Genomic DNA, 19919 nt, shown 5'->3' on the forward strand with positions numbered 1-19919 from the left:
CTTGGTGTTTAACAGTTTCACAGCATCAAAACTTGTTTTTTCTTACCCAAGCCTCATTTTTAGCTGCACAGAAAAAAACTGTCTGGGTATTTTTCCCCTGATGCTGTGCAAAGCATGATGGGATTTCTGATGTGGTTATTGTTGTGCGGTTTTAGTTCCCATTTTTTTTTTTTCAATTTGGGATTTGAAGACTGCCGTGCGCAGCTGGGAGGGGTGATCAGGACACAGGACAGTTGGAACTGTGTCTCCTGCTCCCTGTCACCTCCTTTCAACCAAAAACATGGCTGCCCCCATGAAAAAGATGGCTGCCCCCACGAAATCACAAACATTTGCCTGTTTTTTTAAAAACAGGGTGGGTAAGAAATTATATTACCTATCTATTTAAATTAACATAACTAATGTAACTTAATGACAGTACGTTTGTTTAGGCTGAAGTTCCTCTTTAATGAAAAACTCATCTGATCATTGTGATGCACAGAAATGTGCGTTTTAGAAAAATAGTAATCTCCTAATCCATTAGTCCCCAGAGAATCAGAAGTGGGCAGATGCAGGCCTCTCTATAGCATTGTATACAGCCTCAGTCGATATTCAGGCTTGTGAACAGCAGTCCCCGACCGCTCCACAAGTGATCCGCCCGGCAGATCAATTTGGTCGAGCGATGACTTCTTTGATCCCGCTGCTCCCCTGCCCCACCATCCTGAGGTCATGTACGCGCCACTCCGTTGTCCCTCCACATAGCAACAGCTACACAGCTGGCACGGATAAAAAAAAAAAAAAAGTATAAAAGATTTTATACCTAACCGGGGCTTCCTCCAGCCTCATGAGCACTGATGCATTCCTTGCCGTCCTCCCGAGTGCCTCGGTTCGGTCGCAATTAGTCCTGGTAACTGGCTCAGTCGCGTCAGTCGGGCTCTTTTGCGTGTGCGTGGAAGAGCCATGCATGCACAGAAGAGCCGACTGGCGCAACTGAGCCCATTGCTCATGAGACTGTGCTCAAGGGGCTGGAGGAAGCCCCGGGTGAGTATAAAATATTATTTTGCGTTCTCAGGTTTACTTTAAATGTCTTGCCCAGAACTACATGTACCAAACACAATACAAACATAGCTGGCACCGGTGTGTAGCTTTTGTAAAAAAAAAAAAAAAAATAGCCATCAATCTAAGGGCAAATAATATTTTTTTTTTTCTGTTCATTTTTTTCATTGTTTTCGTTCACAATCTACTCATTACACAAGTTACACGGCTCTGAGGATATGGCTAAAGTACATGAAAAGACCATTAGGAATACATTCAGTTTTTCAGCATATGTAATGCTAAGTAGACGGCTGAACCTAAATATACAAACACATGAAGCTGTGTGATGAAGTTATGCGATTTGTTAGCACCACTTCTTTATAAAATATTTTTTGTCCTCCTTGGCTTTGCTTTTGTGGATGCAGCCTGTGCAGGATAACCTGGGGACAATTATTCAGTATTTGAAACTTTGCTGAATCCAATTTAGGTCTGTACAGTTAGTTAGGTAGTCTCTACAACCTACTTCTAACTGAAGTAACATTGATAATATAACAAAATGGCCTCCTGTAAGACAGGTTGCCACATTTCCCTTATCCTACACATTAATACTGCCTCTCTTCTTTCACATGGTGTCATGGGATTGGAATGTGCTACTGTGGTGAGTTGTGCTGTCTTGTAGATGAGAGAGATGAAGTCAAATCTCACAAGTCTTGACAGTTTCACAGGTGAAAATCGAAAAATTAGAATATTGTGCAGCAGACCACTGATTTCAGCAATTCAACTTGAAAGGTGAAATTAATGTATGAAACAGAAATATTACATGCAAAGCGAGATATTTCCAGCCTTTATTTGTTAAAGGAGTTATTTCGCAAAAAAAGTAGGCAGTTAAAAAAATTTGACAGATGACAGGTTTTGGGCCAGACCATTTTTTTAAGGGGGATTCTCAGGGCTTTCTTTGTTTCAACAGTATTTCCTGAACAGCAGTTTAACTACCAAAATAGCAAGATACCAGCCGGCCTCCCTAATCACTTGCACACTATTATGTCAGTTAGATTTTGCAACTGTTCAGGAAATGCTGTTGAAAACAAAGAAAGCCCTTAGAATCCCGCTTAAAAAGATGGACTGGCCCAAAACCTGTCATCTGTCACATTTTTTAACTGCCTACTTTTTTTCGCGAAAGAACCCCTTTAACCACTTAAGGACTGCAGTCATAAAACCCCTTAAGGACCAGAGCCTTTTTTTCCATTCGGACCACTGCAGCTTTCACGGTTTATTGCTCAGTCATACAACCTACCACCTAAATGAATTCTACCTCCTTTTCTTGTCACTAATACAGCTTTCTTTCGGTGCTATTTGATTGCTGCTGCGAGTTTTAGTTTTTATTATATTCATCAAAAAAGACATGAATTTTGTCAAAAAAATGACTTTTTTAACTTTCTGTGCTGACAGTTTTCAAATAAAGTAAAATTTCCTATACATTTGAGCGCGAAAGTTATTCTGCTACATGTCTTTGATAAAAAAAAACCCATTCAGTGTATATTTATTGGATTGGGTAAAAGTTATAGCGTTTACAAACTATGGTGCAAAAAGTGAATTTTCCCATTTTCAAGCATCTCTGACTTTTCTGCGCACCTGTCAGGTTTCATGAGGGGCTAAAATTCCAGGATAGTACAAATACCCCCCAAATGACCCCATTTTGGAAAGAAGACATCCCAAAGTATTCAGTGAGAGGCATGGTGAGTTCATAGAAGATTTTATTTTTTGTCACAAGTTAGCGGAAAATGACACTTTGTAACAAAATAAAAAAAAAAAAAAAAGTTTCCATTTCTTCTAACTTGCGACAAAAAAAAATGAAATCTGCCACGGACTCACTATGCTCCTCTCTGAATACCTTGAAGTGTCTACTTTCCAAAATGGGGTCATTTGTGGGGTGTGTTCACTGTCCTGGCATTTTGGGGGGTGCCTAATTGTAAGCACCCCTGTAAAGCCTAAAGATGCTCATTGGACTTTGGGCCCCTTAGCGCAGTTAGGCTGCAAAAAAGTGCCACACATGTGGTATTGCCGTACTCAGGAGAAGTAGTATAATGTGTTTTGGGGTGTATTTTTACACATACCCATGCTGGGTGGGAGAAATATCTCCGTAAATGACAATTGTTTTCTTTTTTTAACACACAATTGTCAATTTATAGAGATATTTCTCCCACTCAGCATGGGTATGTGGAAAAATACACCCCAAAACACATTATACTACTTCTCCTGAGTACGGCGATACCACATGTGTGGCACTTTTTTGCACCCTAACTGCGCTAAGGGGCCCAAAGTCCAATGAGTACCTTTAGGATTTCACAGGTCATTTTGAGAAATTTCGTTTCAAGACTGCTCCTCACGGTTTAGGGCCCCTAAAATGCCAGGACAGTATAGGAATCCCACAAATTACCCCATTTTAGAAGGAAGACACCCCAAGGTATTCCATTAGGAGGATGGTGAGTTCATAGAAGATTTTTTTTTTTGTCACAAGTTAGCGGAAATTGATTTGAATTGTTTTTTTTCACAAAGTGTCATTTTCTGCTAACTTGTGACAAAAATAAAATCTTCTATGAACTCACCATACTCCTAACGGAATACCTTGGGGTGTCTTCTTTCTAAAATGGGGTCATTTGTGGGGTTCCTATACTGCCCTGGCATTTTAGGGGCCCTAAACCGTGAGGAGTAGTCTTGAAACCAAATGTCGCAAAATGACCTGTGAAATCCTAAAGGTACTCATTGGACTTTGGGCCCCTTAGCGCACTTAGGGTGCAAGAAAGTGCCACACATGTGGTACCGCCGTACTCAGGAGAAGTAGTATAATGTGTTTTGGGGTGTATTTTTACACATACAGATGCTAGGTGGGAGAAATATCTCTGTAAATGACAATTATTTGATTTTTTTTACACACAATTGTCCATTTACAGAGAGATTTCTCCCACCCAGCATGGGTATGTATAAAAATACACCTCAAAACACATTATACTACTTCTTCTGAGTACGGCGATACCACATGTGTGACACTTTTTTGCAACCTAGGTGCGCTAAGGGGCCTAACGTCCTATTCACAGGTCATTTTGAGGCATTTGGATTCTAGACTACTCCTCACGGTTTAGGGCCCCTAAAATGCCAGGGCAGTATAGGAACCCCACAAGTGACCCCATTTTAGAATGAAGACACCCCAAGGTATTCCGTTAGGGGTATGGTGAGTTCATAGAAGATTTTTTTTTTTGTCACAAGTTAGCGGAAAATGACACTTTGTGAAAAAAAAAACAATACATATCAATTTCCGCTAACTTGTGACAAAAAATAAAATCTTCTATGAACTCACCATACTCCTAACGGAATACCTTGGGGTGTCTTCTTTCTAGAATGGGGTCATTTGTGGGGTTCCAATACTGCCCTGGCATTTTAGGGGCCCTAAACCGTGAGTAGTCGTCTTGAACCCAAATGTCTCAAAATGACCTGTGAAATCCTAAAGGTACTCATTGGACTTTGGGCCCCTTAGCACAGTTAGGCTGCAAAAAAGTGTCACACATGTGGTATCGCCGTACTCAGAAGAAGTAGTATAATGTGTTTTGTGGTGTATTTTTACATATAACCATGCTGGGTGGGAGAAATATCTCTGTAAATGACACATTTTTGATTTTTTTTACACACAATTGTCCATTTACAGAGAGATTTCTCCCACCCAGCATGGGTATGTGTAAAAATACACCACAAAACACATTATACTACTTCTCCTGAGTATGGCGATACTACATGTGTGACACTTTTTTGCAGCCTAGGTGCGCTAAGGGGCCCAACGTCCTATTCACAGGTCATTTTGAGGCATTTGTTTTCTAGACTACTCCCCACGGTTTAGGGCCCCTAAAATGCCAGGGCAGTATAGGAACCCCACAAGTGACCCCATTTTAGAAAGACGACACCCCAAGGTATTCCGTTAGGGGTATGGTGAGTTCATAGAAGATTTTATTTTTTGTCACAAGTTAGTGAAAAATGACACTTTGTGAAAAAAAACAATAAAAATCCAATTTCCGCTAACTTGTGACAAAAAATAAAATCTTCTATGAACTCATCATACACCTAACAGAATACCTTGGGGTGTCTTCTTTCTAAAATGGGGTCACTTGTGGGGTTCCTATACTGCCCTGGCATTTTACGGGCCCAAAACTGTGAGTAGTCTGGAAACCAAATTTCTCAAAATGACTGTTCAGGGGTATAAGCATCTGCAAATTTTGATGACAGGTGGTCTATGAGAGGGCAAATTTTGTGGAAACGGTCATAAGCAGGGTGGCCTCTTAGATGACAGGATGTATTGGGCCTGATCTGATGGATAGGAGTGCTAGGGGGGTGACAGGAGGTGATTGATGGGTGTCTCAGGGGGCGGTTAGAGGGGAAAATAGATGCAATCAATGCACTGGGGAGGTGATCGGAAGGGGGTCTGAGGGGGATCTGAGGGTTTGGCCGAGTGATCAGGAGCCCACACGGGGAAAATTAGGGCCTGATCTGATGGGTAGGTGTGCTAGGGGGTGACAGGAGGTGATTTATGGGTGTCTCAAGGTGTGATTAGAGGGGGGAAATAGATGCAAGCAATGCACTAGCGAGGTGATCAGGGCTGGGGTCTGAGGGCGTTCTGAGGTGTGGGCGGGTGATTGGGTGCCCGCAAGGGGCAGATTAGGGTCTAATCTGATGGGTAACAGTGACAGGTGGTGATAGGGGGTGATTGATGGGTAATTAGTGGGTGTTTAGAGGAGAGAAGAGATGTAAACACTGCACTTGGGAGGTGATCTGATGTCGGATCTGCGGGCGATCTATTGGTGTGGGTGGGTGATCAGATTGCCCGCAAGGGGCAGGTTAGGGGCTGATTGATGGGTGGCAGTGACAGGGGGTGATTGATGGCTGGCAGTGACAGGGGGTGATTGATGGGTGATTGACAGGTGATCAGTGGGTTATTACAGGGAATAACAGATGTAAATATTGCACTGGCGAATTGATAAGGGGGGGGGGGTCTGAGGGCAATCTGAGCGTGTGGGCGGGTGATTGGGTGCCCGCAAGGGGCAGATTAGGGTCTAATCTGATGGGTAACAGTGACAGGTGGTGATAGGGGGTGATTGATGGGTAATTAGTGGGTGTTTAGAGGAGAGAATAGATGTAAACGATGGATTTGGGAGGTGATCTGATGTCGGATCTGCGGGCGATCTATTGGTGTGGGTGGGTGATCAGATTGCCCGCAAGGGGCAGGTTAGGGGCTGATTGATGGGTGGCAGTGACAGGGGGTGATTGATGGGTGGCAGTGACAGGGGGTGATTGACAGGTGATCAGTGGGTTATTACAGGGAAGAACGGATGTAAATAATGCACTGGCGAATCGATAAGGGGGGGGGTTTGAGGGCAATCTGAGTGTGTGGGCGGGCGATTGGGTGCCCGCAAGGGTCTAATCTGATGGGTAACAGTGACAGGTGGTGATAGGGGGTGATTGATGGGTAATTAGTGGGTGTTTAGAGGAGAGAATAGATGTAAACGATGGATTTGGGAGGTGATCTGATGTCGGATCTGCGGGCGATCTATTGGTGTGGGTGGGTGATCAGATTGCCCGCAAGGGGCAGGTTAGGGGCTGATTGATGGGTGGCAGTGACAGGGGGTGATTGATGGGTGGCAGTGACAGGGGGTGATTGACAGGTGATCAGTGGGTTATTACAGGGAAGAACGGATGTAAATAATGCACTGGCGAATCGATAATGGGGGGGGGGTTGAGGGCAATCTGAGTGTGTGGGCGGGCGATTGGGTGCCCGCAAGGGTCTAATCTGATGGGTAACAGTGACAGGTGGTGATAGGGGGTGATTGATGGGTGATTGATGGGTAATTAGTGGGTGTTTAGAGGAGAGAATAGATGTAAACGATGGATTTGGGAGGTGATCTGATGTCGGATCTGCGGGCGATCTATTGGTGTGGGTGGGTGATCAGATTGCCCGCAAGGGGCAGGTTAGGGGCTGATTGATGGGTGGCAGTGACAGGGGGTGATTGACGGGTGATTGACAGGTGATTGACAGGTGATTGACAGTTGATCAGGGGGGATAGATGCATACAGTACGCAGGGGGGGGGGGGTCTGGGGGGGTCTGGGGAGAATCTAAGGGGTGGGGGGGTGATCAGGAGGGAGCAGGGGGCAGTTTAGGGACTAAAAAAAAAAATAGCGTTGACAGATAGTGACAGGGAGTGATTGATGGGTGATTAGGGGGGTGATTGTGTGCAAATGGTGGTCTGGGGGGTGGGCAGGGGGGGGTCTGAGGGGTACTGTGGGCGATCAGGGGGCAGGGGGGGGCAGATCAGTGTGTTTGGGTGCAGACTAGGGTGGCTGCAGCCTGCCCTGGTGGTCCCTCGGACACTGGGACCACCAGGGCAGGAGGCAGCCTGTATAATACACTTTGTATACATTACAAAGTGTATTATACACTTTGTAGCGGCGATCGCGGGGTTAACAACCCGCCGGCGCTTCCGATTGGCCGGCAGGTTGACGTCGCGGGTGGGCGGAGCCTATTGCCGGTGGATGCGCGCGCATCCCAGCGTGCGATCCCCGGCCAGAGAGTGCCCCAGGACCTGACGCCAATCTGCGTTACGTGGTCCTGGGGCTGCCACTTTGCCGCCGCCAATATGAAGTAGGCGGTCGGCAAGTGGTTAAGTAAATTGTAGATATGCACTATCTGTCCAATTGATCTGGCGATGTGCCCTGGCTGTAGGAACACCACTCCTGTTACAGTAGAAAGGATCAGCCGGCACTGTCAAGTATTATGCTCTTTCAAGTGGTTTATTAGAACTCGGTCATCATTCCAGCAGTAACAACGTTTCGGAGTGAATACTCCTTTCTCAAGTTGAATGACAGGTCTGACATATAGCATTAAATCACACTTCCTTATGTACCCACCTACCCCTCAAAGCAGCCAATAGCAAGGCTGTGTTCTTTCCCCAATCACAATTACCGCTGAAATGCGGACCTGATGGGGAACTATCTCAGTTTTAGGTGAACCAATCACCCGTGTCTGCACATCACGTGATTGGAAGAGGAGAAGGGACCGGAGTGGGCGTCCCCACTCGTCATAGCGGGACACGCCCCCCTGCCGCCCGTCATGCCCATGTCTCCACCCTCAGGTACACAGACCTGATGGGAGACAAGGCGCAGATGCGTCATCACCGATATCTTGCCGGCGAGTGTGAGATGACCTGTGTGAGCCGGCCCATCGGAGGACAGCTCCTTTGCGTATAGACCAATCACCGCTGCCCACGTGACCGCGCCACTATGGAAACCCCGCCGGGGTCTACTTCCGTTAACTGCTGTAGCGCCGGCATGGACCAAGAAGCGCCGCCAGTGGAGCAGCAAGCGATCGTCCCCCGTACCGATCCCCGTCATGGGCGCACCCCACCCCACGGCACCCCACACCCTATGCAGACACAGGACAGCAGCAGCACATGTCTTTGACTTGTCTGTCACTTAGTCCGCACCTGCACAGCATTGCGGGCAAACCGAAGGGGCAGCCAGCACCCAGAACGACAACCAGCTCGTGGACAGCCCTCCAATGCGCAGGCCCCAGACATCTATGGCCAAATGAACACAATAGTGTTCAAAAGATGGAACAGCCAGCATCTGGACGGGCGGCAGGTAGAAGTCCCACTCACATCAGCCAATCACCTGCAGCAGGAACAGAGAAAGCAATAAAACAATTAGGGCCATATCCTATTCAAGGTGATAAGTAGCTTACAGATGCGAGCTACTTATCACCTTGCCATCGCGCAAGGATTACCGGCAAATCCTATTGCCCATATCCTTCGCGCAATGGCCGACCGTTAAGGAGCATTACTCAGGCGAAAGCCTGAGAGATGCTCCCTATTACCGGGCGATGGGGAGTGAGGTTTACGCTGTGATGCTGTCAATCAGCACCACGGCCTCACTCCCCACACATGCGCACTCGCCCGCCGAACAATCGACGACATCTTCCGCCGCAGGATCTGGGGGTCTCCTTTAATACAGAGACCCCCAGAGCTCCCCGTCGGGTTGCCGCACACTGTAGAAGCCCCCCATGTAGCTGCATCGGCACCCCTGTTGGCATACATACCGCCGCAGATCACCCGACGCCTCTCGACGCAAAATCCGTTGTGTAATTACAGTGTATGTGACACTGTAATTACTGTCCGCATAGAAGGAGCCCGGGCAAAGCATCTTTGAATCTGCAGCCGGGGCTCCCCATTGGTCCGCTGTCTGAACCAATAAAATGGCTCACACAGCGGACCAATGGGGAGCCCAGGCTGCAGATTCAAAGATGCTTTGCCCGGGCTCCTTCTATGCGCACAGTAATTACAGTGTCAGATACACTGTAATTACACGACCGCAAAATCCGTTGTGTAATTACAGTGTATGTGACACTGTAATTACTGTGCGCATAGAAGAAGCCCAGGCAAAGCATCTTTGAATCTGCAGCCGGGGCTCCCCATTGGTCCACTGTCTGAACCAATAAAATGGCTCACACAGATACACTGTAATTACACGACGGATTTTGCGGCGAGAGGCGTCGGGTGATCTGCGGCGGTATGTATGCAGGGGTGCCGGCGCAGCTGCATGGGGGACTTCTACAGTGTGCAGCAACCCGATGGGGAGCTCTGGGGGTCTCCTTATTAAAGGAGACCCCCAGATGCTGCGGCGGCGACGTGCGTTAGCCGGTTTAGACCTGCTTTTTGCAGGTCTAAGCTAACGCTCATGTCTTCCGGGAAGTATCGCTTACCGGAGGCATGATAAGGGTAATTGGATAACGTGTTAAGAACTCGCTGGGCGATTATATCGCCCAAGCGAGTTCTTTTCCACCTGGGGGGGGTCTAAAGTTTTATAAGATTAGGCGATGCCCCCATCACCTAAGTTAAGAACTCGAGTTCATCAATAGAATTTGGCCCTTAGTGTCATTTAACAGTTCTATTATAAAAAAGGCAATAAATCATATTCTCGATTCATTCCTCGTGGTTCCTTTATTTGTTATAATGTTGATGATTATGGCTTACAGCTTATGAAAACCCCAAAATCAAAATCTCCAACTATTAGAATATTGAAAAAATGTTCAAAGTGTCAGACTCTAATCAGCTAATTAATCCAAAACACCCGCAAAGTGTTCCTATTTCATATATTAGTTTCACCTTTTAAGTTGTATTACTGAAATAAATGGAATTTAGTACAGTATTCTTATTTTTCTGGTTTAACCTGTAAAAAAACTGATCTACCTAAGTATTCATAGCTTTTTATGTATTCCTTTATGCATGATTGTTTGTTCCAATATCAGCTTGGTTATATATTAGGGCCTAATCAGGGTGAAGATAGGTGGAAGAATAATAATAATAATAATCATATGTAATTTGAAGCACAGGGAGTCCCTGAATTACGAACATCCAACCCTTATACGAACGGCCCAGCGATCCATCGCAATGTCTGGGACTCCATGTCCTGTTCTCCCCTCAACTGCTCTGGATGCTTCCATGTGATGAGCAACCTCTTCACTCTCATGGCTCCCCTAGTGCTGGCTTCTCCTGAACGTCGCATGTAATGATGCGATCAGGAGAAGCCGGCACTAGGGAGAACCCTGAGGATGAGAAGAGGTCACACATCGCTGCAGGTGCCAGGGGCAGGTGAGACAAGTGCTGCTTCCGCTGCCCAATACTCTACACTGGGCTGGGGGAGTGAGAAGGGAGCACCACATGGGGACAAAAGGAGGCATAAGGGTCATAGTGAGCAACACAATGGGCAAAGAGAGAGGCACAGGATGGCAGAGAGAGACACAAGGGGGACAGACGGAGGCACAAGAGGGAAAGTGAGAGGCAAAAGGGGGACAGACAGAAGTACAAGAAGCAAAAAGAGAGGCACAAGGGAGACAGAGAGGCACAAAGGGGACAGAGAGAAGCACAAAGGGGTAAGAGAGAGGCACAAAGTGGACAGAGGAAGACACTGGAGACACAGGGGACACAGGGGAGTTATAGGTAACAGAGATGACACAGTGTTCTGCCTGCAGAACATATTCAGGTTAAAAATGAACCTACCTATCTCGTTCATTAACCAGGGACTACCTGTACATCTCTACTGTCTAGAGCCTACACTTTAACTGTTTAAAAGGCAAAACCCCCTGGCAACGCAGCATCTTCAGTATCTAGGTACTGAATCGGAAATCGCCGCTGGTGGCATTATGCTACCATGGCAACCTCAGACATGCAAGCGAAAGTTGCGTAATCGCCCTCCACTGTAATTTAACAGGAGGATTTCTGCGCGGTTTCTACTTCCTGCTTTCATGCAAGCAGACATATTTGTTAGCATCCTGTGCTTTCGAATTAGCTTATCTGCAGTAGCAGTCAGGTGACACATAGAGATCAAATTACAGCTTGTGATTAGACACAAATGAGAGGGAATTAGCCAGGCTAAACTCTCTAAATACATACAGGGTGCATTTCTCTCTGTTTTCCTTCTGTCCTGTGAAAGACTTTAACCATTAGGTTTCTTCCCAAAAAGCCTGACTGCCTACAGACTCATTGCTCTGTCATCAGCACTCATGAAGACTTTTGAAATGCTCATACCTGCCTATCTCAAATCCCTTACAGGCTTCTTGCAGAATCCACTACACCCTGCAGAATCCTGAGTCACCAGTAATTGATACTTGTAAATTTCAACTCTGCCCTTATCATAATTTCACCATTTTTACACAGCAATTTCTCCTAGCTGGCTGTCTCCGATACCACCTGCTTGTTGGATGTGGACATACTGTACCTCCCAACTGTGTGAGATAAGAGGAATTTCTTACACACACGCCACATTAGACCTCTAATCTCAAATACCACAAAGAATTCATGAGGAAGTATTTTCAACTTTCAAACCACACTGGTTCTTTCTGTCATCATTTCCTTCATTATAACATTTGAAAATAGGAAATATATCAATTTAAAAGCTGGGAACAAAGTTTAGAGTTAATAAAACACATTTCCAGGAGAAAGAAAGACACATAGATTTACATACAGTGGGTTGCAAAAGTATTCGGCCCCCTTGAAGTTTTCCACATTTTGTCACATTACTGCCACAAACAGGAATCGATTTTATTGGAATTCCACATGAAAGACCAACACAAAGTGGTGTACATGTGAGAAGTGGAACAAAAATCATACATCATTCCAAACATTTTTACAAATAAATAACTGCAAAGTGGTGTGTGCGTAATTATTCGGCCCCCTTTGATCTGAGTGCAGTCAGTTGCTTATAGGCATTGCCTGATGAGTGCTAATGACTAAATAGAGTGCACCTGTGTGTAATCTAATGTCAGTACAAATACAGCTGCTCTGTGAGGGCCTCAGAGGTTGTCTAAGAGAATATTGGGAGCAACAACACCGTGAAGTCCAAAGAACACACAAGACAGGTCAGGGATCAAGTTATTGAGAAATTTAAAGCAGGCTTAGGCTACAAAAAGATTTCCAAAGCCTTGAACATCCCACGGAGCACTGTTCAAGCGATCATTCAGAAATGGAAGGAGTATGGCACAACTGTAAACCTACTAAGACAAGGCCATCCACCTAAACTCACAGGCCGAACAAGGAGAGTGCTGATCAGAAATGCAGTCAAGAGGCCCATGGTGACTCTGGACGAGCTGCTGAGATCTACAGCTCAGGTGGGAGACTCTGTCCATGGGACAACTATTAGTCATGCACTGTACAAAGTTGGCCTTTATAGAAGAGTGGCAAGAAGAAAGGCATTGTTAACAGAAAGCATAAGAAGTCCGGTTTGCAGTTTGCCACAAGCCATGGGGGGACACAGCAACCATGTGGAAGAAGGTGCTCTGGTCAGATGAGACCAAAATGGAACTTTTTGGCCAAAATGCAAAACGCTATGTGTGGCAGAAAACTAACACTGCACATCACTCTGAACACATCATCCCCACTGTCAAATATGGTGGTGGCAGCATCATGCTCGGGAGGTGCATCTCTTCAGCAGGGACAGGGAAGCTGGTCAGAGTTGATGGGAAGATGGATGGAGCCAAATACAGGGCACACTTGGAAGAAAACCTGTTGGAGTCTGCAAAAGACTTGAGACTGGGGAGGAGGTTCAACTTCCAGCAGGACAATGACCCTAAACATAAAGCCAGGGCAACAATGGAATGGTTTAAAACAAAACATATCTATGTGTTAGAATGGCCCAGTCCAAGTCCAGATCTAAATCCAATAGAGAATCTGTGGCAAGATCTGAAAACTGTTGTTCACAAACGCTGTCCATCTAATCTGACTGAGCTGGAGCGGTTTTGCAAAGATGGATGGGCAAGAATTTCAGTCTCTAGATGTGCAAAGCTGGTAGAGACATACCCTAAAAGACTGGCAGCTGTAATTGCAGCAAAAGGTGGTTCTACAAAGTATTGACTCAGGGGGCCGAATAATTACGCACACCCCACTTTGCAGTTATTTATTTGTAAAAAATGTTTGGAATGATGTATGATTTTCGATCCACTTCTCACGTGTACACCACTTTGTATTGCTCTTTCATGTGGAATTCCAATAAAATTAATGCGTGTTTGTGGCAGTAATGTGACAAAATGTGGAAAACTTCAAGGGGGCCGAATACTTTTGCAACCCACTGTAGTTGTGTACATCAGTCCAGAAAGCAGGACAAATGAAGAAGAAAGAGGGACAGAGAGATTTGGTTCCCAAAGGGTACTGGTCCCTCCAAAAAATATGACTGATGGGAGGTAAGGATGTGAGTAACAGTAGCAGGAAAAAAGGACGCCGGCTGAGGGTGGACAAAATGGGCGCTGCCATAGACACTAATGCAATTATCGTTAATATGGCGAAAAAGGCAGAAAAAGGGTGACGGATAAGTATTGTTAACAACATTAGAACATTACAGTTTTTGAAGTATGTTATCGTTTTAGAAGCTTGCAACATTATAGTTTTTGTCATGTTATTTCGTTTGTATGTTCAGATTTTACGTGATTAAATATATTATCGTTTCTATATGTAAAGGTGTGTTTCTGCAGGGGGAGTGGTTACTTTTAGGCACCACCAGGGGGGTGGTTAGGGTTAGGCACCACCAGGGGGGTGGTTAGGGTTAGGCACCACCAGGGGGGTGGTTAGGGTTAGGCACCACCAGGGGGGTGGTTAGGGTTAGGCACCACCAGGGGGGTGGTTAGGGTTAGGCACCACCAGGGTAGAGTAGGGTTGGGTTAAGCTGTATTGTTGAATTTTTTTACGATTTTTAACATTAATATCTTTTTGTTATCTCCCGTCTGTTTTTAAAACTGAATTTATCATTAACCAAGTTTGACAACGATATTTATCGTTATTAAGATTTTGTTATCAACCGGCGCCATTTCGTAATCCAGCTGGGCCCTTCTTTCCTGGCACCCTTTTTTCTTGCACGCTTGAGTAACTGATTACCTGTTAGAAGACAGCAGGTTAGCCTGGGTAAGAACATTGCAGATTCTCTGAAATTCAACGCTAGAGATAAATGGATCAGATTTTATCCAATAAAGTATTCGAAATTCCTTGTGTTTATAACGTCTCCAGATCCACAATGGGAGAACGCAATACAGCTGCCAGGCAGCTGAGGATGTACTGCTTGTGCCAGCTGAAAACCCCACATACAGTGGGATGCGAAAGTTTGGTCTTCTTCTAGGCCCCTGAAGTTCTTCTGGTCCCTTGAGGTCACTCCACGCTGCTTCAATCAGCTGCTGTTCCCCTCCAAAATCTGTTCCCCTCCAACTTGGCCAGCCGAAGGCCACTGCACAGGCACGGTCCTGTCCGTGCACCTCCTCAGTCACATTCTGCGCATGCTGCGTACCAATTTTTACTTACTGCACAAGTACAGAACATTCCTGACCATGGGAGTGCTGATTTCGGAGGGGCAGTGCAGCTGAATGGAGCGTCATTAAATGTTAGTGAAGGGCCAAAACAACTACAGGGGGCTGGAAGAAGCTCCAGGTTAGTTAAACTGGCAAGATTTAATTCATTTTACTATGTTCCCCCAAAAGTGTACCCAAGGTGGATTAATATAAAAAAAAATATATATACTTGAGAGGGAAGCCTCTGAATTGTGCAGAGGCTTCTCACGTCCTCCTGGCCCCACCGTTGCAGCTTATGTAACCCCGAAACATATCCAGGTTTGTGACCACACTCTCCACCGTGTACGAGTGCGGGCGTAGCGTACTGTGCCTGCGTGAGTACGGCTGTGCCTGTGCAGAAAGGTGAAGCTGCTTGTACACGATTGGCTACATGCTACTGCGCAGGCATGGCTGTACTTGGCTGCGGTCGTGCAGGAAGAGGAGTTCGTTGACAAATCTTAACCACTTAAGGACCATAGGCTTAAACCACCCTAGTGACCAGGCTATTTTTTTTTCAATTCAGGCCACTGCAGCTTTAAGGGCTAGCTGTAGGGCCATACAACTCCGCACACAAGTGATCTCCCCCCCCCCTTTTCTGCCCACCAACAGAGCTTTCTGTTAGTGGGCTCTGATCGCTGCTGGGGTGTTTGTTTGCTTTTTTGTAAAGGTTTGTTTTATTTTGTAATAACAATTATGTTTTTTTATTAACCCAATCCCTCCCCCCACCCACCACCCAATTACAGTGATCGACTCTCATGGACATCAGCTCTGTACAATGTAAATAAACGATGCAAGTTTCGCCGTCTAACAGTCTCCTAGCGGCGATCGCCACTGGGAGACTGATGGTGGATCTGAGCTCCGACATTCAAGTGGAGATGCGCGCTCAATCTCCTACAAAACTCCGCCCCAGGACTTCACACTAATTGGCATGAAGTGGTCCTGGGGGCTGCCGCCGCATTCACGCTAAGCGGCGTGGAACTATCGGCAAGGGGATAAAGAGGGTGGTGGGCAGCAGTGGTGGTCAGCAGGAGACATGGGAAACCTCTACAGCATGGGTGTCAAACTCAATCAAATCACAACCGTTTATTAAGATTTAACACTTATTGAACAGCCTCAAACCAAGTGGCATAACTATAGCAACTGTGGGGGTCCTGCTCCTCCCCCTTCTGCAGGGTAGCCCAGTGGAGCAGTGTAATGTTCCTGCTCCAGTGCTGCTTTGGGTCTCCTCTGATCTTCCTGACAGCCACACGCCCTATGCTGCATATCTCTGGCTTCTGAGGCATGTCACGTGATCGGCAGAACGGAGGTATGAAAGCACAGATCATGCCAGGAGAACAGAAGAGACACAATGCATGTTTGGATCCAAGGAGGGAGCCCCATGCTAATTTCATTGGGGGGTGTCTCATGGGTTCTTGCTTTACCCCAGATCAAATTGACAATGTCTCAATCAGAAGCATTGTCATCAGCGTGCTCCTCTGGATGGGAAGGCAGTGTGCTGTCTTTCTTTTGCTGCTTACAATGATGAACATTGGAAGCCCTTGAAGGCCACATAAAATGGCATACACATAAAATGGCATGGAGGGCAGCATTTGGCCCGCGGGCGTTGTTTGACACCTGTGCTCTAGACCAGTAATGGCTAACCTTGGCACTCCAGCTGTGACAAAACTACAGATCCCATCATGCCTCTGCCTCCCGAGTTATGCTTAGAGCTGTCAGAGTATTGCAATACCTCATAGGACTTGTAGTTCCGTCACAGCTGGAGTGCCAAGGTTAGTCATCACTGCTCTAGACCATCCAGAGGGTTAACCCTTAGGTAAATATCTAATATTTGTTTTTTTATTTTGACTTGTGTTCTCCATAAACCAATAACCTTCAGCCACAGAAATAGTCTGTTCCAGCAAGCAGTAGTCCTGTTAATAATGAACCATGGAAATCCCTCCAGCTCTGAAAGCAATGCTGGAACACACAGCAGTACACTACAGAGCTGTACATACTGTTATTGTGAGCCCCTCTGCGGGACAGTTAAAGCGGACCCAAACCAAACATTTCTTTAATTCAAAATATTTAGTTGCACCATTCTGACACATACAAAGATAAACACTCCCTTGAAGCCTATGATCATTTCAGTGCATGCTTTTCACCCTTCTCTTTCCATATCTAGGCTTATACAGGTGGCAGCCATTAGCAATTCCTCCTTTGCCGGACACCACCTACTCCACCAGTCTGCCGGATTCTGTCCCAGCAATATGAAAAGGAAGGGAGGGGTTCCTCCAATAAGTGTAAAATATTTTAAGTTTGTCATCATGCAGCTGAAAAAAAGGCTGCTATTTATTATTAGAATTTAGAAAATAGATTTTATTTCTATAATCTTGTTTTTTTAATTTGGGTCCACTTTAAGTGACAATATTCTCAGTACAGCGCTGCGTAAGATGTCTATATAAATACTAAGTAATAAATAAATGATACTGTTAACTGATAGCTATTATTATACGATCTGTCTTGATCATCATATGGTCGGAGTTCATGAGCAGCTGCCAAGTTAGATTACTCATAAGAGTAAACTTCTGGATTGATTGTTCCCGGCGACAGTCTGCCAAGCTCATTTTGGCTGAACAACATAAACTGCCTAATGAGGAAACAAGAGAGGAGTAGGAGGAGGATTGCCAGTGTAGATAAAGGGCACCTGAAGTGAGAGGGAGATGGAGAATGCCATATTTATGTCCTTTTAAACAATGCATGTTGTTGGTCAGTCCTGCTTATCCTCTGCCTCTTACACACCATGCAATTTCCCATCAGATAAACAGGTCAAATCAATTATTTTTCGACAGGTCCCAGCTGATTTTCGGAATCAGATTGGACCTATCGGAAATAATCAATTTGCTCTATCTGATGGGAAATTACATGGTGTGTACCGGGCATAATACTTTTAGTCTTATGCTAGGTACGTATGATGCAATTTGCTGACAAATTAACTGTCAGATCGATTATTTCCAACATGTCTGTTCTGACTTCCGATCAATTTTATCTAACAGTAAATCTTGTAAATTTGACTTAATTTGCTGCATGCTTGTTTCAGGTGTGTGATTCAGACACTACTGAAGTCAGAAAGATCAGCAGAACTGCCAGAGAACTGCTGAAATAAACATGGTAGCTTCCATATCCCTCTTTCTTCAGGAGTCCTTTAAAGGAGACCTGAAGCAAGCAATATGGAGGCTGCCATTTTCATTCTCTAATAAACAATATCAGTTTCCCAACTTCTGTGCTTATGTTCTGCTTCTAGTACTATAAGTCACTGGCCCAGAATTAGCATGCAGGTCAGATGCTTTGACTCTAGTCTGACTCCACTGGCAGCATGCTTGTTGCAGGTGTGTAACTCAAAAGCAAATAAATAAATCCTAAAACTCAGCATGACAGTTGGGCAACTGGAATTGGAATGAAGATGGCATCCTCCATATTTCTCTCACTTCAGGTTCCCTTTAAATACATAGCAACTGTTTGTACAAAATCATTGGTTGCAAAGGAAAAACAATTACCGTACCTATACAGACATCTGATTGTCACCCAAAATGATTACACAGATTCCCACATAAATCAGGAGACTCAAAGTCATGGTCCTTCAGACTCACCAGGTAATGGGGCTTCTATTAGTCTTCACAGACAACTGAGGAGGAAATGAACCTTCCCACCTATTAGATAAAACACAATATACATAATTACATTGTTGGGTACGTGGATAGATAGGTCTCCCGAGTCAACAATAAAATATCTGTATACTTGAAAACTCCTGACTATCCAGGGGATTCTAGCAGCTGGACTGTGTACTGGTTCAAGACGTTCCTTCTGACCAACGTGACATATTCCACTAAAGTTTATACATCAGTCAGCGTATGGGTAGAACAACAATGAGGCCTAGTGCACACCAAAAACCGCTAGCAGATCTGCAAAATGCTAGCAGATTTTGAAACGCCTTTTCTTCTTTTTCTGTAGCGTTTCAGCTAGCATTTTGCGATTTTGTGAATCGTTTTTGGTGTAGTAGATTTCATATATTGTTACAGTAGAGCTGTTACTGAACAGCTACTGTAACAAAAACGCCTGGCAAACCGCTCTGAAGTGCCGTTTTTCAGAGCGGTTTGCGTTTTTCCTATACTTAACATTGAGGCAGAAACGCATCCACAATCCAAAATCTGCAGCAGCCTGGGAGTATGCGTTTCTGCAAAACGTCTCCCGCTCTAGTGTGCACCAGCCCATTAAAATACATTACCCTAGCGGATCCGCACCCGCAAGTGGATCGCAAACCGCAGCAGAACCGCTCTGGTGTGCACTAGGCCTGAGACAAATCTCTCTTTGAACGGATCTGATCATAGAGGGATCTGTTGCCTGCCCATACACCGCAGACTGATTTCCGATGGATTTCTGCATGACATTATCAAAAATTGACCTGGCCACGCCACTAGTATAAAAATTACCCCCACTCTGCGACCCCCTCCTCCGGCTCTGTAAAATTTCACCCCATGGGGGATATCACCGCAAGCCCCTTATCACGTGACATTAGGCGCGTGTTACGACGTTACATGCACCTGCTGGTGCCACGTGGTAAGGCCCTTGCAAGGACGGTGGACACGGAGGTGAAGGCGGGAAGGCAGAGGTGGTCAGGAGTCATGGTGGCAGAGAGGCGAGACTGCACATGGGCACACTACACTTGGAGGAATACTAGTTAGGGGTCTGTCGGTCATCACGATATTGAACGCCGTAACCGCCGCACACCCAAGCGAGCATTCATGACAAGCAGTTTTTTTTTAGCATGTCCGGTCGATACTTTTAATTGATTTCGGGTCCAAAAATCGATTGAAACATCGATCAGGCGGACATATTGCGGCACCAGTTTTCCTCTAATTTGATAAGATCATCGAATAGGAAGGTCAATCAGCCCACAAAGTCGCCTGATGTATGGCCACCTTTAGCTTCAAGCCAGGAGCATGTCCTGCATGTCTAATTGACAGCAAGATGACA

General features: G+C 45.5%; 1 protein-coding gene across 1 annotated transcript in view; it reads right to left on the reverse strand.

The window, feature by feature from the left end:
• The window catches only part of LOC137522481 (histo-blood group ABO system transferase 2-like), a 160489-nt gene that overhangs the window by 87574 nt on the left and 52996 nt on the right, over positions 1-19919 (reverse strand). Inside the window, exon 2 of the mRNA XM_068242546.1 lies at positions 18536-18595. Within this exon, the coding sequence (XP_068098647.1) occupies positions 18536-18595 (60 nt within the window). The remainder of the gene's footprint in view (positions 1-18535; positions 18596-19919) is intronic.

Source organism: Hyperolius riggenbachi, chromosome 6, assembly GCF_040937935.1.
Source record: "Hyperolius riggenbachi isolate aHypRig1 chromosome 6, aHypRig1.pri, whole genome shotgun sequence".
NCBI classification, from domain to species: domain Eukaryota; kingdom Metazoa; phylum Chordata; class Amphibia; order Anura; family Hyperoliidae; genus Hyperolius; species Hyperolius riggenbachi.